Consider the following 27,731-nt stretch of genomic DNA (forward strand, 5'->3'; position numbering starts at 1 on the left):
ACAGGCAGGCACAAGGCAGGCGAAAGGGTAGAAAGGAAAGGAGGAAAAGGGACCAAGAGATCAGGTTAAAGGAAGTCTGGGTGGAATCCCAAATGGAAACCCTAATTGTCCGGTCAGCCAACCCCAAAATATTTGATAAGTTAGACCCCACATCCTCCTATGTAAATGCAGACTCTAGAAGCAAACCACCAGAGTTGCTAACAGCATTTACAGGAACCTGCAGATACAAAGAAAGTCCCCAAGAGGGCAGAGAAACTGTGAGGGTGATGCCTCGCCTAGTCAAAGTGCCGCAAGGGGTGTGCAGCAGAATCTGGACAAATACCTGCAAGCAGGAATGTCCCAGAGGACAAAGGGAAGATTAGCAAGGAATCCCTCCACAGTCAGGAGAAAAGGGAACCAACTGTCCTCTAAGGTGAAAAGCCCTTGCATGACTCATCAAAGCACTGAAAGAGAGTTCAGAGTAGAACAGCCCAATGCCGACGCCCATGAGCAGAACTCCTACTTAGGGCTAATTAAATCTAACCCACCCTTTGCAGACCTCAACAAGAACAAAGACCCCTAGACAGTCATAGAAATGTGCAAATTGAAAAACTTCCCCCAAAAACCACCTGTTTATTGGGATGCCAAAAAGGGCAGTTTAAAGCAGCACTGCTACCAAGAATAGACAGTCTGTAACAACCGTTAGGTTTTCTGAATGAATGAGAGATGCAAGTGTGTCTTCCTGTACTTATCTTCCCTCTAGTCCCTTTTAATGAAAAGCCTTTTTTTTAAAATCGCATTTCATTCCGCTGGGTGTGGAGGAGTCATGAAGACCCCCACCTGCCAAGAATGAGGCATATTAATTTCATCATGTGAACATTAATTTTAAACTGTTGCCAGAATTCAGAAATGACTTGTTTAAAGAGATCACCAGACATTTGGCTGGAGGACAGTTGCATACTAACGACATAGGTAGGACTAGGAAAGAGGTTCTGCTGAGGGACTATGAGCAGCTCGGGGCTAAATTAAAAAGCAGAACTACAAAGGTAATCATCTCCGGATTACTACCTGAGCCACATGAAAATTGGCATAGGGTAAATAAGATTAGAGAGGGAAATGCATGGCTCAAAGATTGGTGTGGGAGAAATGGGTTCCAATTCATGGGACACTGGCACCAGTACTGGTGAAAGAGAGAGCTGTTCCGTTGGGATGGCCTTCACTTGAACCATGCTGGGACCAGTGTCCTGGCGAATCGTATAACTAAGGTTGTAGATAAGGCTTTAAACTAAATAGCGGGGGGGAGGGTTCAAGTGAAGGGAAGTTTAAAAAGTCGAAAAGTATTGAGGGAGCAGAGGTACAGGGTAGTGAAGGGGCATACATTAATCAGAGTGTAACAGGAAGGGATAGAGAATACAAGCATATGAGTACAGCAGAAAGTAGAACCAGAGTAAGTAAAAATGGTAAAAAGTCAAAGCTTTAGGCTCTTTATCTGAATGTACGTAGCATTTGTAACAAGATAGATGAGCTGACAGTACAAATAGAAACAAATGAATATGATTTGATAGCTATCACAGAGATATGGTTGCAGGATGACCAGGACTAGAAACTCAATGTTCAAGGATATTCAACATTCCGGAAGAATAGGCAGAAAGGAAAAGGAGGTGGGGTAGCTTTGTAATTAAAGGAAGGGATCAGTACAGTGGTGAGTAATGATATAGGTGTAATAGATTGCAATGTAGAATCAGTTTGGGTGGAAATAAGGAATAGCAAGGGAAAGAAATCACGGGTGGCAGTGGTCTATAGGCCCCCGAGGAATTGCCTCTCTGTAGGACAAAGTATTAATCAGGAAATAACGGCGGCGTGTAAGAAGGGCACTATAATTATCATGGGTGATTTTAATCTGCGTATAGACTGGACAAACCAAATTGGCAAATATAACATGGAAGATGAATTTATAGAGTGCATCAGGGATTGTTTCTTAGAACAATACATTACAGAACCTACCCAGGAACAGGCTATTTTAGATTTGGTCATGTGTAATGAGGTAAGATTAATAAGAGATCTGATAGTTAAGGATCCTCTAGGTGGAAAGCGATCATAACATGGTAGAATTTCAAATTCAGTTTGAGGGTGAGCAACTCAGGTCTCAAACCAGTGTCCTTAACTTAAACAAGGGCAATTACAGAGGTATGAAGAAAGAGTTGTCTAAAGCGGGCTGGGAAAATAGACGAAAAGGAAAGTCAGTCGATGAGCAGTGGCAGACCTTGAAGCAGATATTTCATAAAACTCAGCAAACATTTATTCCAGTCAGAAGGAAGGACTCGATGAGAACGATGAACCACCTGTGGATAACAAAGGAAGTTAAGGAGAGTATCAAATCAAAAACAAAGGCATACAAAGCGGTGAAAACTAGTGGTAGTCCAGAGGATTGGGATTTTTTTTAGAAACCAGCAGCGGTTTTCTAAAAAACTAATAAAGAGGGAGAAAATTGATTATGAGAGTAAATTGGCAAGAAATATAAAAACAAACAGTAAGAGCTTCTATGGGTATGTAAAAAGGAAGAGAGTAGCTAAAGCAAGTGTAGGACCATTAGAGCATGAGACTGGGGAATTAATAACAGGGAACAGGGAAATGGCAGCTAATTTAAACCAATATTTTGCATCGGTCTTCACGGTGGAGGATACTATAAACATCCCAACAATAATAGATGAGCAAGGTGTAAATGGGAGGGTGGAACTTGTAACAATCTCTATCACAAGGGAAAAGGTGCTTGACAAACTGATGGGACTAAAGGCAGACAAGTCGCCAGGACCCAAAGGCCTGCATCCAAGGGTTTTAAAAGAAGTGGCTACAGAGCTGGTGGTCGTAATATACCAAAACACACTGGATTCCAGCAGATTGGAAAACCGTTAATGTGACGCCCCTATTCAAGAAAGGAGGGAGACAGAAAGCAGGAAACTATAAACCAGTTAGCTTAACATCTGTCATTGGGAAAATGCTAGAGTCCATTATTAAGGAAGAAATAGCAGGGCATTAAGAAAAACATAATGCAATCAAACAGTCAACATGGTTTTATGAAAGGGAAACTATGTTTGACAAATTTGTTAGAGTTCTTTGAAGATATAACAAGCAGAGTGGATAAAGGGGAACCGACAGATGTAGTGCATTTGGATTTTCAGAAGGCTTTTGATAAGGTGCCACATAAAGGTTATTACACAAAATAAGAGCTCAGGGTATTGGGGGTAATGTGTTGGCATGGATTGAAGACTGGCTAACACACAGAAGGCAGAGTCGGGATTAATGGGTCTTTTGCAGGTTGGAAAGCCGTAACTAGTGGGGTTCCACAAGGATTGGTCCGAGGGCCTCAACTATTTACTATCTATATTAATGACTTGGATGAGGCGACACAGTGTAGTGTATCCAAATTTGCTGAAGATACAAAAATAGGTGGGAAGGCATGTTGTGATGAGGATTCAAAGAATCGTTTTTTTTATTCATTCATGGGATGTGGGCGTCACAGGCCAGACCAGCATTTATTGCCTATTCCTAATTGCCCTTGAACTGAGTGGCTTGCTAGGCTAAGAGTCAACCACATTGCTGTGGATCTTGAGTCACATGCAGGCCAGACCAGGTAAGGACAGCAGATTTCCTTCTAAAGGGCATTAATGAACCAGCTGGGTTTTTACAACAATCGACAATGGTTTCATTTAGACTAGCTTTAAATTCCAGATTTATTAATTGAATTCAAATTCCACCTTCTGCTGTGGTGGGATTCGAACCCAGGTCCCCAGAGCAATACCTGGGTCTCTGGGTTACTAGTCCAGTGACAATACCAGTACGCCACCGCCTCCCTCTGTTACGGAATATAGATAGGTTAAGTAAGTGGGCAAAAACTTGGTAGATGGAGTTCAATGTGGGAAAGTGTGAGGTCATCCACTTTGGTAGCAAGAAGAAAAAGGCAAATTATTATTTAGATGGAGAAAGACTACAAAATACTACAGCACAGAGGGATCTGGGTGTTCTTGTACATGAAACACAAGAAGTTAGCAGGCAGGTGCAGCAGGTAATTAGGAAGGCAAATAGAATTTTGGCCTTTATTGCTAGGGCGTTAGAGTTTAAAAATAGGAAAGTCTTGTTACAACTGTACAGGGTGTTGGTGAGGCCACAGCTGGAGTACTGCGTACAGTTTTGGTCCCCGTATTTAAGGAAGGATATACTAGCATTGGAGGCAGTTCTGAAAAGGTTTACTAGGCTGATTCCTGGGATGAAGCGGTTGTCTTATCAATAACGGCTAAACAGGTTAGGCCTTTATTCATTGGAGTTTAGAAGAATGAGAGGTGATCTTATTGAAACATATCAGATTCTAAGGGGGCTTGACAGGATAGATGTTGAGAATATGTTTCCACTGATGGGGGAATCTCGAACTAGGGGACATAATTTCAGAATAACAGGTCACACATTTAAAACTGAGATGCGAAAGAATTTATTCTCTCAGAGGGTAGTGAATCTTTGGAATTCTCTACCTCGGAGAGTTGTGGAGGTCGGGTCACTAAATGTATTTAAGGAGGAGGTAGACAGATTTTTGAAATTTCGGGGAGTTGAGGGTTATGCGGAGCAGGCCTAAAATAGGAGTTGAGGCCTGGAACAGATCAGCCATGATCGTATTGAATGGCGGGGCAGGCTAGAGGGGCTGAATGGCCCACTCCTGCTCCTATTTCTTATGTTCTTATGTACAAAGAGATGATGCTGAGAGAGACAAAGCAACTACTCCCTGGTCAAATTAACTCAAATGGATTTTGATCACCAGACATGGAAGATGTAAGAAGGCTCGCATTCAAATGTCTGCTAAGATGGAGAATCCACAAATGCAGGAGTGGTTAAACCAGCGGGTCACATTACTAACCCATGACTGCAGATTGCAACTGAACCTGGAACAAGAGAGCCTCTCTCTCGCTTTCTCACATGCCTCCGGACCCACTGAAGTCGCTTAAACCTCAGGAGAGAGAAGACTCCTACATCGCAACAAGTTAAAGTGTGCACTAGGCCCCAACAAACAGCAAGACTTACCGGCAACCAAAGACTCCACATTGAATTCAAAGGACCGTAAATAACTACCAGATATTGCCTCAAATTTTTCCCCTTTATTCTTTCTACTTTTTCTGTCTCTATCTGCGTGTGTGTTTATCGCGTATGCATGCTAGCCTAGTCGTCTACTCGTAGTCATTAACTGAATTAGAGTTTAAGGTTAATAAAATTCCACCTTTTTTGTTTAAATCTAAGAAAACCTGTCTGATTGATCTCTTTGCCTTACAATTGGAAAGCAGTGAACAAGGATTCACTGACCGGGGAGCTAAAACACTGTGTTTTTAAAATTAAATCCTGTTACGGTTAAACCAGGCAAAGGCTGAGAGGGAACCCCGAGACCCTTTTCTCACCTGGTCGTAACAACAGCTACAGCCCATCATGAATTGGGAAGCTGATGATGTCTTAGAGGCATTTGCGAAGTTTAAACAAAAGTGCAGATTGACATTCAGTAGTTTATTAAAAAGCACTAGTGAAGAAGAGAGGGTCAGCTATATCCTTCTGTGGGCTGGAGATAAAGGATTACATTTATTTAACAGATGGGACTTAAGTGAACAGGGCAGCAGAAATCCAGACAAAATTTTTGAAAGATTCAGCACCCATATCCAGCCAAAATCAAACCATCAGATATATAGATATGAATTTCAAGGCCTCAGACAGGAACTAGGTGAGCTTATTGACAATTTTGTAACAAGATTGAAAAATGCAGCCAGAAAATGTAAATTTAAGGACACAGATGAAAGGCTGATAGATCAGCTCAGTTGCAGTTCTGCACATCCTGAAGTACAGAAAGCTCTAATTGGAAAGGACAAGCTCACAATATCACAGGCTGTAGACACTGTCAGGGCACATGAAGCCACGAGCAGACAGATGAAGACACTGACTATCCAAACGGCTAGCCTTCAGTTAAGTCAAGAGAAGGGCAGCAGGGTTGATGCAATGAAACAACAACAAAAGAATGTACACCAGACAGAGAGAAAGACGTGCAGGAGCTGTGGACGACCACATGAATTGACAGACAGAAGGAATGTCCCGCATATGGATCAATCAGCAGAGCTTGCGGAAGGACCAATCACTTGGAAAAGATGTGCAGAACAAGGCAAGAAGATGGTAGACAACTCGCCAGAGCCAGAGTAACAGGGCAAATGAGTAGTGAAAGAAACCAAAACATCCATACTCTAGAAGATGACGATGGGTTTGAGAACATGATAGACATAGCAACCATACAATTGCACGAAATGTCTGGATGTGACAGTTCTCAGAGAAAAGAAATTCACACAACCATTCAGATCAGGAAGAGGGTGAGAAACAGGCCCACAATGATAAATCTGAAGGTGAAGATTGATACTGGAGCACAGTGTAACATCATCCCGATCAGACTATACCAGAAGATCTTGCCTGAAAATTTGGGGGAAAATGGTTATCCAAGGAAAGGTACTCTGAAACCAAACAACGTCATGCTAACAGCATAAGGGGGAACTGAGATTCAACAGCTAGGAACAACACAATTCAGAGGCACACACAAACAAAATTATGTTAACTGTATGTTCTACGTCACTGAAGCAGATGGTCCTGATATCCTGGGGTTGAGCAGTTGCAAAGAGCTGCAGATCATCTCAGTAAACCATGAGGTGAAGGAGGCGACACTGAGGGTTGAAGACAGTATACCCATTGAAAAGCACCCTCCGATCAGAAGCAAAGAAGATTTAGGACAAATGTACCCAGAGTGTTTTGATGAGACGGTTAGATGCTTTGAAGATTTTGAGTATCACATCACTATTGACCCAGCGATGAAACAAGTGATTCATCCCCCACATGAAGTACCAGTGGAATTAAAAGGAAAACATGAAAGAGAGTTCCAAGAAATGGAAGAAAAGAAGGTGATTGCCAGAGTCACAAAGCCTACAGATTGGGTTAATCCCATCGTGGTGAGAGAGAAGCCAAACGGACAGCTAAGAATTTGCCTAAATCCCAAAGGTCTTAACCAAGCAATAAAGAGGGATCACTACCCTATTCCATCACTGGAAGAAATCACACCAGCACTGGCAGGGGCAAAAGTTTTCAACAAGCTTGATGCCAGAAATGGCTACTGGAATGTGAAGCTACAAGCAGAATCTCCACTGTTGACAACATTCAATACACCCTTTGGACGGTACAAATTCCTGCATCGACCTTTTGACCTCAAAGTGAGCCAGGACATGTTCCAACAGAAAGTAGATGGGATATACGGAGGATGCAAAGGAGCAGTCGGCATAGCAGATGATATCCAGATACATGGTGTAGATGGAAAAGATCATGACAACCATCTACATGAAGCCATGGAGAGAACCAGGAAAGCTGGGATTAAGGTAAACGCAGACAAATGCACTGTGAAAGTAACAGAATGCCAGTTCTTCAGAATGGTGGACACACCTGATGGAGTCAAGCTGAGTCCTGAAAGAATCTCAGCCATCTCTGGGATGGAAGTCCCAAGAGATAAGAGAGAGTTGAGAAGTTTCCTTGGTTTGATGCAATACATGAGCTCCTTTATTCCGCAAATGTCGGAACATTCAGCGAACCTGCGGAAGCTGATGAAAGATAATGTAGAGTACCAGCGGTCAGAGTCACATGGCAGGAGTTTCAACAAACTCAAAAAGGTAGTATGCAAGGAGACAAGTCTGTCATACTATGACAGAAAGAAACCTGTCACTGAAAATAGTTGCTTCCACAAAAGGACTGGGAGCAGCCCTGGTACAAGAGGGAAAGCCAATAGCATTTTGGAGAGGGTACAGAAGAGGTTTACCAGGATGTTGCCTGGTCTGGAGGGCATTAGCTATGAGGAGAGGTTGGATAAACTCGGATTGTTTTCACTGGAATGACGGAGGTGGAGGGATGACATGATAGAGGTTTACAAAGTTATGAGCGGCATGGACAGAATGGATAGTCAGAAGCTTTTTCCCAGGGTGCAAGAGTCAGTTACTAGGGGACATAAGTTTAAGGTGAGAGGGGCAAAGTTTAGAGGGGATGTGCGAGGCAAGTTCTTTACACAGAGGGTGGTGAGTGCCTGGAACTTGCTGCCGGGGGAGGTGGTGGAAGCAGGTACGATAATGACGTTTAAGAGGCATCTTGACAAATACATGAATAGGATGGGAATAGAGGGATACGGTCCCCGGAAGTGCAGAAGGTTTTAGTTTAGGCAGGCATCAAGATCGGCGCAAGCTTGGAGGGCCGAATGGCCTGTTCCTGTGCTATACTGTTCTTTGTTCTTTGTTCATTTTCATCCAAAGCTCTAACATCAGCTGAGACAAGATATGCCAACATAGAAAGAGAGTTTTTGGCAGTCGTGTATGGATGTGAGAAGTTCTACACATATCTCTATGGGAGAAAGTTCATAGTGGAGAGTGATCAAAATCTATATAAAGCACCAGCAAGACTGCAGAGGTTACCCTTGAGGCTTCAGAGTTACAATTTCACTCTGAAATATAAGCCAGGAAGAGAAATAATGCTGGCAGACAGCCTATCTCGGCTGTCACCACAGGAGAAACATGAGATAAAAGATCTAGGTATAAAGATTCATCACCTCATGAATGTAACACCACCGAAACTTAGTCAAATTAGAGATGAGACCAGCAAAGATGCTACCTCTGAAAGTGATCCAGGGATGGCCTGATAAGATACAGCACACACAACCAGCAATACAGCAGTACTGCTCTATCAGAGATGGCATCTCACTAGAAGATGGTGTTCTGCTAGCCAGATCCAGAATAATCATACCCAAAACAATGCAGGAAGAACCTCTCCAAAAGATACACGAAGGCCATATGGGAATGGAGGACTGTAAGCTCAGAGCCAGATCAGCTGTGTACTGGACAGGCATATACAAAGATATCAAAAATATGGTGTCTACATGCAATGTATGCCGGAGGTACAGAAACACACAGCAAAAAGAGATGATAGCTACTGAAGTACCACCCAGACCATGGCATACTGTAAGAGTCAATTTATTCACACATAATCAAGAATGGTATCTCATAGTCGCAGACTACTAGTCAAAGTTCCCTTTTTTTCGGAAGGTGAAAGACTTGAGAGCCACAACAATAATCTCAGCAGTACGAATTCTGTTCGCTGAGCAAGGGATTCCTGAAAGGATAATATGTGGCAATGGCACCCAATTTACATCCAGAGAATTTAAGGAATTCGCTGACCAGTATGGGTTCAACACCATCACCTCATCACCACACTATCCACAGGGACATGGATTTATAGAAAGACACGTCCAGACGGACAAAAGAACTCTTGTGAAATGCCAAGAGATGAAGGAAGACCCAAACCTGGCCATATTGTCACTCCAATCGACAACTCTCAAGGCTGACATGAAATTACCTGCAAAGCTGTTGAATGGAAGAAAATATAAGACTACTCTGCCAAGCAAAATATGCCCTTCACAGCGTGCCAACTCACAACTGAGAGAAACAAATGGCAAAGCTACAAGATGGAGGCACAACATCTTACTGCCCAAGCGATACCGTGAATAATATTTTTTAGAAAAAGAATGCACACTATAAAAGACTATACAAAGGGGTTCAGATTATTTTCAGAAGTCAGTTGATAATCTTCTTTAGTTATATTGACAGTTATATTGATATAGGGGCATTATGTTTCAAAAAAAGAGGGATGTTATACGATCTGTAAAGTGCTAGGAACTAATTAGCTAGGAACTAGTTGTTATGTGTAAGTGTTCCAGTGGGGCCACATTCACGGTTGCACTGGAGAGTTATGGGATATGTAACACAAAACCAGTTTCATCAGTCCTACAGCAGGCAATATGGCGGATGAATGATTAAACAAAGACTTAACCCTTTCCAAGTTTAAAGTGTGATTATTTCCAACATCTGGGAACTCGAAAACAACAAGACATAACACCTTGTATTCAGGAATATTTAACACCCAGTCCTGCCCTTCTTTGAGCCTGGTCTCTGTTAGCACCACAACATCATATTTCCACATGTCAATCTGCGCCTGTAACTCATCAATCTTATTAACAACACTCCGTGCATTCACATACATGCACATTAAGCTTGATTTAGACTTTATTCCTTTCTCCCTTACTCTGCCCCATCTAATAATTTACTATTCCCTACTCTAGTGCTATCTATCTTTTTCAGTATTCTGTGCACCTTGGTATTCCTCTCTGATATTTCCTCCTGGTTCCCACACCCCTGTCAAGTTAGTGTAAACCCTCCCTGTTATGACCAGGTGAGAAAGGTGTCTAGGGGTCTCTTTCAGCCTTCATCTGGTCTGACCCATAACAGGATTTAATTTTTAAACACACTGTATTTTGAGCTCCCCCTTTGGTGAATCCTTGTTCACCGCTTTCCAGTTATAAGACAAAGAAATTAGCACAAACAAGCTTTCTTAGGTTCAAAGAAGGAAAGTGAACTTTATTAAAACTTAAACTTAAACTCTAATTCGGTTAACGCCTATGGCTATACGAAGCACCCACGCTAGCATGCATACGTGATACATACATGCAAATAGAGACATAAAACAGCAGAAGAAATAAAGTGAAAAAGTTTGAGCCAATCTCTGAAGGGGATTTGTTACTGTGCTTTGAGCTCGCTGTAGAATCCTTGATTGTAGGTCGTCTTGCTTTTCATTGGGGCCCAGTATTCTTCTTAAACCTTGTTCACTACAGGAGACTTTTCTCTCTTGGGGTTCATGTGTCTTCAATGGGTCTTCAGTTCCGTGAGAAAGAGATGGAAGAAGACCGGAGAGGCTGCACCAAGCCAGCCACGAGAGATCTTTTCAGAACAGGTGCAAACAGCTATCTCTTCAAACACTGTTTCTCCAATTTGAAAAACTCCCCTATTTGGCCAGCAGGTGGTCACATGATGACTGGTTTGACCAGGTCTCTTCTGTGCATTGGGAGCATCTTAGCAGTCAACCTGGAATGCTAGCTTCTCCACATTGAATGTCTGGTAATCAAATGTCCATTGTGGATTAAATTGGAGCCGGGAGTGGCCCCTTTGTCCTTTGCAAGTACTGTCTGTTATAAGGCAAATGTCTTTCCAGTCAAGGGTCTGGTGTTTTTATTTGAAAAACAAGTTCTTTCTTTACTCCAGTAACAGTTTAAAAAAATCAATGTTCATGTGGCGAAATTAATGTGCCTCATTCTTGGCAGGTGGGGGTCCTGCATGATACCACCACACCCAGGGGAATGAAATGCGATTTGAGAAAAAAAAGGCGTATTTCATTAAATGGTTTGAGAGAAATATAAGATACAGAAAGAAAAACCATGCATTTCTCGCATTCATTTCCGTTCATTCATAAATCTTAAAGCTGATTAAAATTGTCTTTCCTGGGTGCCAGGCCTGCGTTAATTTCCCCTTTTTGGCATCCCAGCAACCGTGTGGTTCTTTGGGGAAGCTTTTCTTCAGTTTGCCCATTGCCATGACTGCCTAGGGTTATGTTCCTGTTGTGGTAATGTATATTTTCAAGGAGAGTTAGTAGTGGGCAGGTCTATTCTGAACTCTCACTGCTTTGCTGAGTCATGCAAAGACCTTTGACTTCAGGGCATGGGTGGCTCCCTTTTTCTCTGATTGTGGTGGGAGAGGATTCCTTGTTAATCTCCCCTTTGTTCTCTGGGACATTGCTACCTGCAGGCATGTATGCAGATTTGACTGCACTCTGCAGTGGCACTTCGACTTGGTGAGACATCACCCTCACAGTTTCTGTGCCCCCTAGGGTTCTCCCTTTGTCTCTGCATGCTCCTGTAAGTGCTGTTAGCAACTCTGGTCGGGTGCTTCCAGAGTCTGCATTTATATAGGAGGATGTGGGGTCTAACTTTTCACATTTTTCGGGGTTGGCTGACCAGACAGTAGGGGTTTTCATCCGGGATTTCTCCCGGACTTACTTTAACCTGCCCTCTTGGTCACTTTTCCCCCTTCTCTTTCTAAACTTTTGCCAGCCGTGTGCCTGCCTGTCCCCTTTTGTTCTCGGCAGGGGTCCCTTACAGTTCACCAGCCCTCTGCTAGAGGGTCCTCCTAACACCGGTACAGGACTTCGAGGTGCAGGTTTCACTGTAGGTTGGGGTTTCCTCTCAACCTAGCACATGTGGCAACACCTGCAGTGCTCCACCACATCTTTGTGGTGTTTTAGCCAGTCAAACTGCTATCTTATACCGGCTTTGGTCTTTTGTATACCAGCATGTACAGCCACTGTAGTCTCGTGGGCCATTTTTTATATTTCTCTCAGGTACTTCTGCGGCACCAATAACTGGTGAACCACTGTCCACTCCTTGCTGTCAGGTCTGTGAGGAGAACTCCATTTTCTCATCAGCACCTCATTCTTTAAATAGTAGCAATCAGGGACTCCCTCCGCTTCACTTTCAGACTGGGCAGCCTGTGCTAACTCTCGCCTCAGCCAGGGATAATCCATTGAATTCATTCCCTGGGTCTCCTAACTTTCCAAAGAAAGTCTCAGACAGGCAGACCTCATGGTCATCTGCCTGCAGTGCCACTGCAGTCTCCTCTCAGGGAGCTGGTTTAATCATGGCCTGATCCACTACACATTCAGGGACACTGCAGGGGACCGTCTCCTGCCACTGCCCTGTCTCTCTGACCTCCTGCGGTCTTTATTTCACTACTGGGGCAGGGGGCTACCACCTTCAGCCCTGCCAGATCATTACCTAGGAGAAGGTCTAACCCATCCACAGGCAAACTAGGGACAATCCCATGATCACCGGTCCCGAAATTAGGTCACACTCCAAATGCACCCGGTGTACAGGTACAGGCATACACTGCCCTCCAATACCATTCACCACCATTTTGATGTTCACTGCACTCCCTGGGGGAAAGGTCAGGCCCTTTCCCAGTAAAAGGGATCGAGTGGCCCTTGTGTGCCTTAGAATCACTATGGGCTTGCTTGCCGAACGTGAGGGGTTACTTTCCCTTCAGATACGAAACCCTGACAACCTTCAGGAATTATATTAACTTTTCCTGCACTGGCCGTAGGCTTTCTGGGTTGCACTCTTAATGCAGTTAAAGCCACAGCTTGTTCTGTGCTTTCCATCAGGGTCCTGTCTTCACTGAGTGAGTGTGCCCTGATTAACCATACCGGTTTTCCCTTTAGTTTCCAGCAGTCAGCTTTTAAATACCCTGCCTTATTACAATGGAAGCACACAGGTCTCCGGGTCTCACATTTGTTCACAGTACCTTCCTTTCTGGCTGGAGGAGGGCCTCCTGAGTCTCCTGCTTTCCTTTCTCTCCCAGGACTGCCTAATCACCTTCCCGTCCTTTGTCCTTTTCGGATTTGTGGGAGTGATTAGGAAAGGTTCTCCCCGGGAAACTGACTTATAAATTAAAGCAAACTCTGGCCAGAACAGCCGCTTGCCGGGCTCCCTGAACCCGCTGCTCCTCTACACGGGTCTTTATTGAGAGTGGGAGAGTGTTTTTAAATTCCTCTAACAGAATTACTTCTCTGAGAGTCTCATAGCTGAGCTGCATTTTAAGAGCACTCTGCCACTGGTCAAAGGCCAGCTGCTTATTTCATTCAAACTCCAGATAAGTTTGATTAGCTTTCTTTTTGAGGGTTCTAAACTTTTGGCGGTTAGGCTTCGGGTACTAATTCATATGCCCGGAGGATAGCTTGCTTTGTATTAAAAGAGGCCAAGTCTCAGCTGGCCATTTTAGCTGCCTTGCCAGTTTCTCAAAAGACACAAAAAAGACGCTTCCACATTGAATTTTGGAATTAGTTGAGCAAGTTTTAGCAACTTTGTACCCAGCCCTGAATTACGCTCCTCCATATTGACCATGCTTTCACTGGGGTTACTCTGTCGCACTCTAGTTAACTCAAGCCACTTCAACTCTCTTTCTTCGCATTCTTTCTGGAATATTCTTTCTCTCTCTCTTCTGCCTTTCATTCTCTTCATGTTCCTTTTGGAAGGCTCTCTCTTTCTCTTCCTGTTCCTTCTGGAAGGCTTGCTCTTTTTCCCTCTCCTGCCTCTCCCTCTCTCTCGTTCTTTTTCCTCTAATTCAAGTTTCCTTTGTTCCAATTGTATCTTTGCTAATAATACCCTGTCGGAGTCTGCTTCTAACACTGCTTCTGCTTTTTCAGATTCAAGAAAAAAATGGTTGGCCACTAGCCTTGGGAGTTCAGACTTCCTAGCCTTGCCACATACAGTGATCCCACACTGCTCAGCCATTTTTCTCAACTCTTCCATAGATAGTACTTTTAACTTATCCCAAGTTACTTCACCCTGGCTTGGAGAGCTACTCGTTTCAGTTGCAGACATGTTAGTATTGAAAACTTGCTCTTTTTTTTGTGGGTAAAATTCCGGACGCTAGCACCCAAATTTCTGTAACGACCAGGTGAGAAAGATGTCTCGGGGTCTCTTTCAGCCTTCATCTGGTCTTACTGTAACAGGACTTAATTTTTAAACACACTGTGTTTTGAGCTCCCCCTTTGTTGAATCCTTGTTCACCGTTTTCTAATTATATGGCAAAGAAATGAGCACAACAGGTTTTCTTAGGTTTATAGAAGAAAAGTGAAATTTACTAAAACTTAAACTCTAATTCGGTTAACGCCTACGGCTACACGACGCACTCACGCTAGCATGCATACACGATACACACATGCAAATAGGGACAGAAAAGAGCAGAAGAAAAACAAAGTGAAAAAGTTTGAGGCAATCTCTGAAGGGGGTTTGTTACTGTGCTTTGAGCTCGCTGTAGAGTCCTTGATTGTAGGTAGTCTTGCTTTTCATTGGGGCCCAGTATTCTTCTTAAACCTTGTTCACTACAGGAGACTTTTCTCTCTTGGGGTTCATGTGTCTTCAATAGGTCTTCAGTTCCATGGGAAAGAGATGGAAGCAGACCGGAGAGGCTGCACCGAGCCAACCACGACAGATCTTTTCAGTGCAGGAGCAAACAGCTATCTCTTCAAACACTGTTTCTCCAATTTAAAAAACTCCCCTAGTTGGCCAGCAGGTGGTCACGTGACTGACTGGTTTGACCAGGTCTCTTCTGTGCATTGGGAGCATCTTAGCAGTCAACCTGGAATGCTAGCTTCTCCACATTGAATGTCTGGTAATCAAAAGTCCATTGTGGATTAAATTGGAGCCGGGAGTGGCGTTTTTGTCCTTTGCAAGTACTGTCTGTTATAATGCAAATGTCTTTCCAGTCAAGGGTCTGGTGTTTTTATTTGAAAAACAAGTTCTTTCTTTACTCCAGTAACAGTTTAGAAAATCAATGTTCATGTGGTGAAATTAATGTGCCTCATTCTTGGCAGGTGGGAGGCCTGCATGACACTTCCCAATAGCACTAGCAAATTGCCCCGCAAGGAAATTTGTCCCAGCTCTGTCAGGTGAAACCTGTCTGGCCTGTACAGGTCCCACCTTATCCAGAACTGTCCCAGTGCCCAAGGAATCTAAAGCCCTCCTCCTGCACCATCTTTCCAGCCATGCATTCATCTGCACTATTCTCCTATTTCTATACTCACTTGCGTGTGGTAATGGGAGTAATCCACAGATTGCTATTTTTGAGGTCCTGCTTGCTAATTTCTTAGGTAGCTCACTAAACTCTTTCTGCAAGACCACAAATATCTTTCTACCTATGTCATTGATATCAATGTGGACTACGACTGTTGGCTGTTCACCCTCCCCCCTCAGGGTGCTCTGCAGCCATTCAGTGACATCCTTAACCCTGGCACCAGGGAGGCAACACACCATCCTGGATTCACGTCTGCGGCCACAGAAATGCCTGTCTGTTCCCCTGACTATCGTCTCTCGTATCACTATCGCTCTTCCAGTATTCCTTGTGCCCCTCTGTGTAGCTGAGCCAGCCATGGTACTATGGCCTTAGTTCTGGTTGCACTCCCCAGATGATCCATCACTTTCCTCAGTATTCAAAGCTGAATACTGATTGGAGAGTGAGACTATTTTATCTTGACTTTCTGGTGGTCACCCATTCCCTCTCTCACGGCACACTTTTAAGCTGTGGAGTGACCACATCTATAAACATGCTTATCCACGAAGCTCCCAACTTCATGGATGCACCGCAGTGATGCCAGCTGCTGCTCAAGTTCCGAAATCTGGAGCTCAAACTGCTGCAACTTGCTGCACATATGGTTATCCAGGATGCGAGAAGAGTCCTGGAGTTCCCACATAGTACTCTAGAGGTTGGAGAAGCCCTACCATTCCTTTATCTGTTAGTTAATAACCTTGCTGCTGCTGATAAACTTTACTTCTGCTAATAATCTTTTACTAATACTAATAAACCTTACTACTATTAATAAAATTTACTAATGCTAAGAAACCTTTTTAATACTGATAAACCCTACTAATACTTACTATTAGAAATAAACCTTACTTTAAAAAAAAAACACACACTCCAGTTTATTCCCTAGTTCAGATAAGATAACTAGGAAATACTCACCAGCCAATCACACACCTACATTCCTGTGATGTTACACCTCAATTTTTCTTCCTGAGCGCCGGCTCTAAACCTACAGATAGGCAGCAGCAGTAGCAGCAGCTAGCCCCGCTCCCCTCCCGCTGTTTCCCGCCGCTCTCAGTGAACTTTTGCTCTCTCTTGCTCTCTCTCTCTCCAGGGCTCTTTATGCCCCGCTCCTCTCTCGCTGTTTCCCTTCGCTCTCAGGGAACTATCACTCTCTCTCTCTCCTGGGCTCTTTATGCCCCGCTCTGTTCCCACTGTTCCCTGTCGCTCTCAGAGAACTCTCGTTCTCTCTCTCTCGTGGCAACATCGCTCTCATTGTATGCATGGATTGCGCAGCAGAGTCATCAGCCATTTTCTTCAGTATGCCACCCTTTGGTTTGCCGTAGCGGCTGAAATATGGCTGATAGAACAGACTACCTCAGAATGCAGGAATTGTGACGGCTGCCAGGATAATTGGGCATTGACCTGCATGTTGCACTGACTATGATCACACACCAGCTGCACGTTGAGGAAGTGCAATCTCTTTCATTTCCGGTATACACCTGAATTGACATGCGGTGGGTGCTGCAAAGCAATATGCATGCAGTCAATGGCACCCTGTAACATGGGAAGCCTGCAAATCTTTCAAACCCTTGTGCTCACTATGCCTGCTTGTCTCTGGCGAGAGAGAATAAAATGTAGTCTCTATGAATAGGTCAACACTGGATGGAAAACAGTGAGATGTTGCACATATCAACAGCTCCAGCCTGGAACGAGACAGATGTCTAAAGTTTCATAGCCATGGCCACCTTCACAGCCATTGGGAATACAGTCTTGTCCAGCTCTGAGGTTGTAGTTACGATTACAGCAGGTGGCAGATCTCAATGAAGACCTCTGTGAGTGATTGAGTAGACCAGGCCTATATTCCCTGGAATTTAGAAGAATAAGAGGTGATCCATTTGAAACATATAAAATTCTTAAGGAGCTTGACAAGGTAGATGCTGGAAGGAGTCTAGAAGTAGGGAGCACAATCTCAGAATAAGTGGTTGGCCATTTAGGACTGAGATCAGGAGAAATTTCTTCACTCAAAAGGTTGCAACTTTGGAATTTCCTCCCCCAGAGAGCAGTGGGTGCTCAGTTGTTGAGTATATTCAAACAGAGATTGATAGATGTTTGGGCGCTAAGGGAATTAAGGAGTATGACGATAGTGCAGGAAGGTGAAGTTAAGGTCGAAGATCAGCCATGATCTTATTGAAAGGGGAGCAGGCTCAAAGGGGCAAATGGCCTATTCCTGTTCCTATTTTTTTTGTTCTATGTTCCTTAGTGAAGCAGGGTCATCTCATGCAGTATTCCTCGTTGAGGTTTAGAATTTCTCCCTGAACACCCTGGGAAGATATGGCCTCCTGCTGAGAGCCCTTCTCTCCTTCCCCCTCCTCCCTCTTCTAGCAATTGTCCTGCTCCATGTGGCCTCTGCTCATTCTTCCAGTCATGTTCCATTCAAAGAGGAAGGCTCATGTATGGGAGTAACTGCTTTGTGCAGAAGCTTTGTAATCAGCAAAACGTCCTTCAGCACCTGCCACACCACTCCCTTGTAGACTTTTGCAACTTGAAACAACTAAGGAAAGCAACACTTGTAGAACTGTAGCAACAGCCAGAAGAAATCAACTAGCAACAAACCTGTAAGTAGTTGTTGACCCCTTTAAATAACGGTGGTGGGAGGTGTTTCATGCTGCTTAACATGTGTTCACCTGTGTGAGTTTAAAGAGTGTGTCAGCTGGTGCGTGGAACTACAAAATGGCAACGCTGGAAACAAATCAGCATTGCACACTGATTGATTTCCTAATATGCCTGCTCTGCATACTTCCAGCGGATGTTCACTGTGCGCCTTTGCCAAGATGGCATCCAAGGTGTTTCACATCCAAAGTGTGTGTGCATACTATGTACACTAGTTTGGATCCTTAACAGCACCCATCCTACCAAAAAAACGGGTGCCATCAAGCCAGTTTCTCGCCCATCATGTTTGAGGACTTTGTGCGCTGATGTGTATAGATTATTTCATCAGTGACATGGAGTAATATTTGACCATATGGTACCTTCAGACATTCCAACCAAACTGTGACTATCAATCTTTGATGTCAAATACCTCAGAGTACATACAAATGTGGAATTATTCTTCCACAAAAGATGCCATTTACAGAATTATATTACTCACTTTAAAGCTGTATCTCACAATGTTTTGTGGAGCATGGGGGTTGTTGGCTGTAAGAACACGCGTAATTTCTTCCTTCAATTCCTAAAAGATAATCATAAGGTGTATCATTAAAATTTAAATTTAAAGCAAAAGTCACTGATCCTACAACAGGTTGCCACATTCAAATAGAGCACAGTTTGGAGAATCCACATTACCGTGTTTCACCCCATCTCCAATCAATCAACCCTGCGAGCACTTCTTTCTGGAAGTACAACATTGGTGAATTTACTCTATAGTAACAAAATTGGAGGATATTAATCACAATTCACAATATTTCTATTTTGGAAGTTTTTCATCTTTTCCACAAAGACATGCGTTTAGACTTTCCATTTCCTAACATTTAGACATGCAAGACATTATTTCTAAAGATGCCTATCTGAAATGTGAGCCCAGTGTCTAATTATTTTTGGGAATTTATTTTCTGCTGGCACTTAGGTTCTCATGAGCCTTAGCAGCAATTGTCCAATTTTATTTCGTCCCCAGGACCATTACTGGCATCAATGTATGTTTGGAAGAAGGAAACATCTTAACGTAGGACACCTGACAGAGTCTGTTCCTACTTGCCAGGACACCCACATGTGCAGACAAAGGTATTCATATCCTACTTTGAAACAATTTGTGCAGCAGTGAGGGACTCTATTCCCAACAGAAGCTGAATAATCATGAATGAAAAGGGAAGAACAAAGAACTTGCATTAAAATACTACCTTTCAGGCCATCCTAAAGTTCTTCAGTCAATGCTGTACTTTTGTTGTAATGCAGAGGAATGCAGCAGCTAACTTGCACATAGCAAGGTCCCAGAAACAGCAATAATATAAATGATCAGGTTTCGGTGATGGCGGTTGAGGGATACGTGATGGCCCGGACACCAGAAGAACGTCTCTGCTCTTGTTCAAAAAGTGCTTTTACATTCACCTGAGAGAGTAGGCAGTGCCTTGATTTAATGTCACATCCGAAAGACAATGGGGGGACTTTTATGGCCACTGTGACAGTGGCTTTGGTGGCATGCGGGGTGATTTAATTAGGCGTGAGTTGTTTTTTCAGATTTCCGATGGCGGGATTATTTATCGCAATTAAGTCAGCGGCATGTTTGCGACGGTCCAGGGATCCCCCTCGCATGGTGGTGGATTGCAGTTTTGCATTCATTTCCATACCATGAAGACTCATTACCCTACATTTAGTTCAAATTCAGTCCTACCTGCCAGATTAAGTTAGCGGCGAACGGTATTCCCGTGCTACCTGGTTCACATTTGTCTAAACATGGCGTACACTAGTCGGCTTTGTGCAGTTGTGTCCAAGATCAGTGGTTTCATGTCTTGAACTCCTCAGCAAAAAGAACACCAACATTGAAATGGATGTTTGACTCCAGGCTCAGCACCAACAAAGGCAATTCTTCTCAGCGGATGGCGGCAACAGTATGGGGGTGTGTGCATGGAAGATCAGGGGAGGGTACTCGGGGAGGACAAGGTGGGGTTATCGGGTGCATGGAGAAGCAGTGATTGTGAGACTGTCCAAGGTAATGGGGAAGGTTCAATAGCAAAAGACGGAAGGTTTAAGGTTGCATTGGGTAGGTCAAGGGTGATGGGTGCAGGCTGGAAGATGGCAGGAGGAGGTTGGAGGGTGGGGAAACTTGCCTGAAATTTTCCTGGATGATAATGCAAACCACGTGGCCATTCAAGGTTTGCAAGTCGAGTGGGAGGAAACTCGTGATGGTGGGTGGGATTTCATGCTGGCTGCGATTTTAAGGTACATAACAGCGAACTGCTCATTGCCTCGATGGTACAGCTGACTCGCAACTGACGGTTGAATTGGAATGCTCTGCTCATTTGATTATTTGCAAAGCTGCAACAACATGGGTCTCGTACACCCAAATTGTCTACTACGATGGGAAGAAGAGCAGAGGGAGTGACGAAGGAGGATTCTTTTCCCTCAACAAATGATGCCTGAACACCAGCAGCATGCAGAAGAAGAAGGTGAGGATGCTTAGAATGATGACATATAGGAACAGCATTATCGAAGATGGGCGCTGGCACAGCATCACATCCTCAGGACAAGGACAAATTACATTCAAGTGTCAGAGAGGCAATGCCAGAAACGCCTAAAAATGTCACGTGAAATGGTCACAAAAACTTGTAGGATCCTGCAGCATGACCTGCAACCACTTGGGTTTGGTGGGAATCCCATATTAGCTACAACATTGCAGCACTTTGACGTGATCAGCAGATCTAATCTTCTCTGGGTTACGATGGAACCGCAAACACCTTAAAGCAACAATAGCATTTAAAGCAATACCACAACATCTCCCTTTTTTCCAATTAAAAATGTCGTGAAATAATCAGAGTAATTTACAATACAGCAATAGAAAGGCATTAGATGCTAACAATAAACAGTAAAAAAGTTATGAGTCTGTGGCATTTTGGGGGGGGTCTGATGATAGTCTAATGATGGCCATGAAACCATTGTCAATTGTTGTAAAAACCCAGCTGGTTCACTAATGTCCTTTAGGGAAGGAAATCTGCTGTCCTTACCTGCTCTGGCCTACATGTGACTCCAAACCCACAGCAATGTGGTTGACTCTTACATGCCCTCTGAAATGGCCTACCAAGCCAGTCAGTTGTATCTAACCACTACAAAGTCAATAAAAAGGAATGAAACCGGACGGACCACCCGGCATCAACCTAGGCATTGGAAATGACAACGGCAAACCCAGCCCTATCGACCCTGCAAAGTCTTCCTTACTAACATCAGGGGGCTTGTGCCAAAGTTGGGAGAGCTGTCGCACAGACTAGTCAAGCAACAGCCTGACATAGTCATGCTCACGGAATCACACCTGACAGACAATGTCCCAGACACTGCCATCACCATCCCCAGCTATGTCCTGTCCCACCGGCAGGACAGACCCAGCGGAGGTGGCAGCACAGTGGTATACAGTCGGGAGGGAGTTGCCCTGGGAGTCCTCAACATCGACTCCGGACCCCATGAAGTCCCATGGCATCATGTCAGACATGGGCAAGGAAACCTCCTGCTGATTACCACCTACCGCCCTCCCTCAGCTGATGAGTCAGTATTCCTTCATGTTGAACACCACTCGGAGGAAGCACTGAGGGTGGCAAGGGTGCAAAATGTACTCTGGGTGGGGGACTTCAATGTCCATCACCAAGAGTGGCTTGGTAGCACTACTACTGACCGAGCTGGTCAAGTCCTAAAGGACATAGCTGCTAGACTGGGTCTGCGGCAGGTGGTGAGAGAACCAACAAGAGGGAAAAACATACTTGACCTCGTCCTCACCAATCTGCCTGCTGCAGATGCATCTGTCCATGACAGTATTGGTAGGAGTGACCACCGCACAGTCCTTGTGGAGACAAAGTCCAGCCTTCACACTGTCCATCGTGTTGTGTGGCACTATCACCATGCTCAATGGGATAGATTTCGGACAGATCTAGCAACGCAAAACTCGGCATCCATGAGGCGCTGTGGGCCATCAGCAGCAGCAGAATTGTACTCAACCACAATCTATAACCTCATGGCTCGGCATATCCCCCACTCTACCATTACCATCAAGCCAGGAGACCAACCCTGGTTCAATGAAGAATGCAGGAGGTCATGCCAGGAGCAGCACCAGGGATACCTCAAAATGAGGTGTCAGCCTGGTGAAGCTACAACAGAGGACGACCTGCATGCCAAACTGTGTAAGCAGCATGCAATAGACAGAGCTATGCAAGCCCATAACCAATGGATCAGATCCAAGCTCTGCAGTCCTGCCACATCCAGTCGTGAATGGTAGTGGACAATTAAACAACTAACTGGAGGAGGAGGCTCCACAAATATTCCCATCATCAATGATGGGGGAGCCCAGCACATCAGTGCGAAAGATAAGGCAGAAGCATTTACAACAATCTTCAGCCAGAAGTGCCGAGTTGATGATCCATCTCGGCCTCCTCCTGAAGTTCCCAGCATCGCAGATGCCAGACATCAGCCAATTCGATATCAAGAAACAACTGAAGGCACTGGATACAGCAAAGGCTATGGACCCTGATAATATTCAGACAATAGTACTGAAGACCTATGCTCCAGAACTTGCAACGCCCCTAGCCAAGCTGTTCCAGTACAGCTACAACACTGACATTTACCCGGCAATGTGAAAAATTGCCCAGGTATGTCCTGTATACAAAAAGCAGGACAAGTCCAACTCGGCCAATGACTGCTCCATCAGCCTATTCTCAATCATCAGTAAAGTGATGGAAGGTGTGTCATCAACAGTGCCATCAAGCAGCACTTGCTTAGCAATAACCTGAGCAGGAGTGCTCAGTTTGGGTTCCGCCAGGGCCACTCAGCTCCTGACCTCATTACAGCCTTGGTTCAAACATGGACAAACGAGCTGAACTCAAGAGGTGGGGTGAGAATGACTGCCCTTGATATCAAGGCAGCATTTGACCGAGTAAGGCATCAAGGATCCCGAGCAAAACTGGAGTCAATGGGAATCAGGGAGAAAACTCTCCGCTGGTTGGAGTCATACCTAATGCAAAGGAAGATGGTTGTGGTTGTTTGAGGTCAATCATCTGAGCTTCAGGACATCACTGCAGGAGTTCTTCAGGGTAGTGTCCTAGGCCCAACCATCTCCAGCAGTTTCATCAATGACTTTCCTTCAATCATAAGGTCAGAAGTGGGGATGTTTGCTGATGATTGCACAATGTTCAGCACCATTCATGATTCCATGTAGAAATGCAGTAAGTCTTGGACAATTTCCAGGCTTGGGCTGATAAGTGGCAAGTAACATTCGCGCCACACAAGTGTCAGGCAATGACCATCTCCGACAAGAGAGAATCTAACCATCGCCCCTTGACATTCAATGGCATTACCATCGCTGAATCCCCCACTATCAACATCCTAGTGGCTACCATTGATCAGAAACTGAGCTGGAATAGCCATATAAATACCGTGGCTACAAGAGCAGGTCAGAGGCTAGGAATCCTGTGGCAAGTAACTCATCTCCTGACTCCCCAAAGCCTGTCCACCCTCTACAAGGCACAAGTCAGGAGTGTGATGGAATACTCTCCACTTGCCTGGATGGGTGCAGCTCCAACAACACTCAAGAAGCTCGACACCATCCAAAACAAAGCAGCCCACTCGATTGGCACCACATCCACAAATATTCACTCGCTCCACCACCGACGCACAGTGGCAGCAGTGTGTACCATCTACAAGATGCACTGCAGCAACGCACCAAGGCTCCTTAGACAGCACCTTCCAAACCCATGACCTCTACCAACTAGAAGGACAAGGGCAGCAAATGCATGGGAACACCACCACCTGCAAGTTCCCCTCCAAGTCACACACTATCGTGACTTGGAACTATATTGCCATTCCTTCACTGTCGTTGGGTCAAAATCCTGGAAGTTCCTTCCTAACACCACTGTGGGTGTCCCTACCTCACATGGACTGCAGCAGTTCAAGAAGGCAACTCACCGCCACCTTCTCAAGGGCAATTAGGGATGGGTAATAAATGCTGGCCTGGCCACGCCCAAATCCCATGAATGGATGAATTTTTAAAAAGATACACCCGACCTGGTCAGTGTAGGTTTGGTTTGTGGTCGCAGTACAGTTTCATGGTCTTGACTGTCAATGGGGATGCTGGGTTTGAGTGGTGTCTTTCATTTCTCCTTGTCTGTCGAGCAATTCTTCTCTGCTCGACATGGTTGTAACTGCTGATTTGATTCCATGTTTCAAGTTCCAACATCCATTGCTTACCTTCTTTCAGTTCATTCTGCGTTTCGATTCCTCTAAGGCACACTGCTGTCAGTTTGTTTTGTAGCTCATTTACAGCATTCTTCCGTGATGGGTCTTCCCATCTATCAAGTGTCCTGGGCGGATGACGCTGCCAATGATGTTCTAAGTCTTTGACTTGCTGCTGAAATTCTTTCGGATCCATTGGTGCTTCTACTTCTCTTGACCTTGTCTGCATTAGCTCCTTCTCCTGTTGCAGAACACAATTGTCGCCATAGCATGGGTAACTTTTGAGCTGTATCTCCAGGGCTGCAATTTTCTGTTGTGGCTCAACCACAGCTTCTAGGCTTCCTGCTTCTCAGAGTCTCAGTGTCATCACATTTTATTTGTTATCGAAGGCGGCTTGACGAATTACTGCAGTGCATTTTGTAGATGGTAAATTCAGCTACCACTGTGTGCCGGTGGTGGAGGGAGTGAATGTTAAAGGTGGTAGATGGAATGTCGATCAAGCAGGCTGCTTTGTCCTGGAAGGTGTCGAGCATCTTTAGTGTTGTTGGAGCTACACTCATCCAAGCAAGTGGAGAGTATTCCATAGCACTACTGACTTATGTCTTACAGATAGTGGACAGGCTTTGGGAGTTAGGAGGTGAGTTACTCACCACAGAATTCCCAGCCTCCGACCTGCTTTTGTAACTACAGTATTTATATGGCTGGTCCAGTTACATTTCTGGGCAATGGTAATCCCCAGGATGTTGATTGTGAGGCATTCAGCAATGGTAATGCCATTGAATGTCAAGGGGATATGGTTAGATTCTTTCATGTTATATAATGTAACTCTTTTATTCAAAAAGGGAGGGAGACAGAAAGCAGGAAACTACAGGACAGTTAGCTTAACATCTGTCATAGGGAAAATGTTAGAAGCTATTATGAAAGATGTTATATGAGAGCACTTAGAAATATTCAAGGAATCAGGCAGAATCAACATGGTTTTGTAAAAGAGAAATCATATTTAACCAGTTTATTGGAGTTCTTTGAAGAAATAACATGTGCTGTGGATAAAGGGGAACCAGTGTACTTAGGACACTGTACTAAGTACTGTACTTAGATTTCCAGAAGGCATTTGATAAGGTGCCACATCAAAGGTTATTGCAGAAAATAAAAGCTCATGGTGTAGGGGGTAACATTTTGGCATGGATAGAAAATTGGCTAGCTAACAGGATACAGAGAGTTGACATAAATGGGTCGTTTTCTGGTTGGCAAGATGTAACAAGTGTGCCACAGGGATCAGTGCTAGGGCCTCAACTTTTACAATTTATATAAATGACTTGGATGAAGGGACCGAAGGTATGTTTGCTAAATTTGCTGTTGACACAAAGATGGGTAGGAAAATAAGTTGTGAAGAGGACATAAGGAGGCTACAAAGGGATATAGATTGGTTAAGTGAGTGGGCAAAGATCTGGCAAATGGAGTATAATATGGGAAAATATAAAATTGTCCATTTTGGCAGGAAGAATAAAAAAGAAGCTTATCATCTAAATGGTGAGAGATTGCAGAGCTCTGAGATGCAGAGGGATCTGGGTGTCCTAGTGCATGAATCGCAAAAGGTTAGTATCCAGACACAGAAAGTAATTAGGAAAGCTAATAGAATGTTATCATTTATTGCGAGGGGAATTGAATACAGAGTAGGGAGGTTATGCTTCAGTTATACAGGGCATTGGTGAAACCACATCTGGAGTACTGTGTACAGTATTAGTCTCCTTATTTAAGGAAGGATGTAAATGCATTGGAAGCAGTCCAGAGAAGGTTTACTGCAGTAATACCTAGAATGAGTGGGCTATCTTATGAGGAAATGTTGGCCAAGCTAGGCTTGCATCCACTGGAGTTTAGAAGAGTAAGAGACGACTTGATTGAAACATATAAGATTCTGAGGAGTCTTCACAGGGTGGATGTGGAAGGGATGTTTCCTCTTGTGGGAGAATCTAGAACTTGGGATCACTGTTTAAAAATAAGCGGTCACCCATTTAAGACAGAGATGAGGAGAATTTTTTTCTCTCATAGAGTTGTGAGTCTTTGGAACTCTTCCTCAAAAGGCAGTGGAAGCAGAGTCTTTGAATATTTTTAAGGTAGAGGTAGACAGATGCTTGATAAGCAAAGGTGTGAAAGGTTATTGGGGGTAGGCGGGAATGTGGAGTTGATGTTATAATCAGATCAGCCATGATCTTATTGAATGGCGGAGCAGGCTCAAGGGGCACAGTGGCCTACTCCTGCTCCTAATTCGTAAATTTGTATGTTGGAGATGGTCATTGCCTGGAACTTGTGTGGCACAAAATGTTACTTACCACTTATCAGACCAAGCCTGAATGCTGTCCAGGTCTTGCTGCATTTGGACACGGACTGCTTCTGTATCTGAGGTGTCGTAAATGGTGCAGAACATTGTGCAATCATCAGCGAACTTCCCCACTTCTGACCTTAGGATTGAAGGAAGGTCAATGATGAAGCAGCTGACGATGGTAACCAAGACCTCTGGCTTGTCTCTGGGCAGAATTGGAATGAGATCACATGTCCCCTCCAAATGTCCAATTTACAGTGCATTAAAGATCACAGTTTTTAAAACATAACTATACTACAAAGTCCAGCGTTCATAACAATAGACACATCTAAACGGGTCTCAGAACACTGATTGAGAATGTGAACATTGCCCAATTTTGTTAAAGGAAATGAAGATACATAAATGAAGAAGCAAATTTTGAAATAGGTTTCGGGAGAGAATCGAAAAATGCAAGGGCATAGTGACTGACGACTCTATCTGATGGATTGTAGGAGGCATAGTAGACAGTGTCAGCTGTGGCTCATTTGGTAGCAATCTCACTTCTGCGTCAGGAAATTGTGAGTTCAAGTCCCAAATCAGAGACTTGAGTACAAAATTTAGACTGACACTCCAGTGCAGTATTGAGGGAGTGCTGTACTGTACTCTCTCCCACAACAGAGCATCCAATCATTGCCCCTTGATATTCAATGGCATTACCATCGTTGACTCCCCCATTATCAACACCCTGGGGGGTTACCATTGACCAGAAACCGAACTGGAGTAGCCATATAAATATCTTGGCTACAAGAGCAGATCAAAGGCTAGGAATCCTGCGGCAAGTAACTCACCTTTTTGTTATGCATTTGTGGGATGTGGGTGTCACTAACTAGGCCAGCATTTATTGCCAATCCCTAATTGCCCTTGAACTGAGTGGCTTGCTAGGCCATTTCAGAGGGCATTTAAGAGTCAACCACATT

At 44.2% G+C, this 27,731-nt stretch overlaps 1 protein-coding gene across 1 annotated transcript in view; it reads right to left on the bottom strand.

Annotated features, from left to right (window-relative positions):
* dnai1.2 (dynein, axonemal, intermediate chain 1, paralog 2) overlaps positions 1 to 27,731 on the bottom strand; it is a 355,371-nt gene that overhangs the window by 312,276 nt on the left and 15,364 nt on the right. Inside the window, exon 4 of the mRNA XM_068031491.1 lies at positions 18,685 to 18,765. Within this exon, the coding sequence (XP_067887592.1) occupies positions 18,685 to 18,765 (81 nt within the window). The remainder of the gene's footprint in view (positions 1 to 18,684; positions 18,766 to 27,731) is intronic.

The sequence above is a fragment of the Heterodontus francisci genome, chromosome 1 (genome assembly GCF_036365525.1).
Source record: "Heterodontus francisci isolate sHetFra1 chromosome 1, sHetFra1.hap1, whole genome shotgun sequence".
NCBI classification, from domain to species: domain Eukaryota; kingdom Metazoa; phylum Chordata; class Chondrichthyes; order Heterodontiformes; family Heterodontidae; genus Heterodontus; species Heterodontus francisci.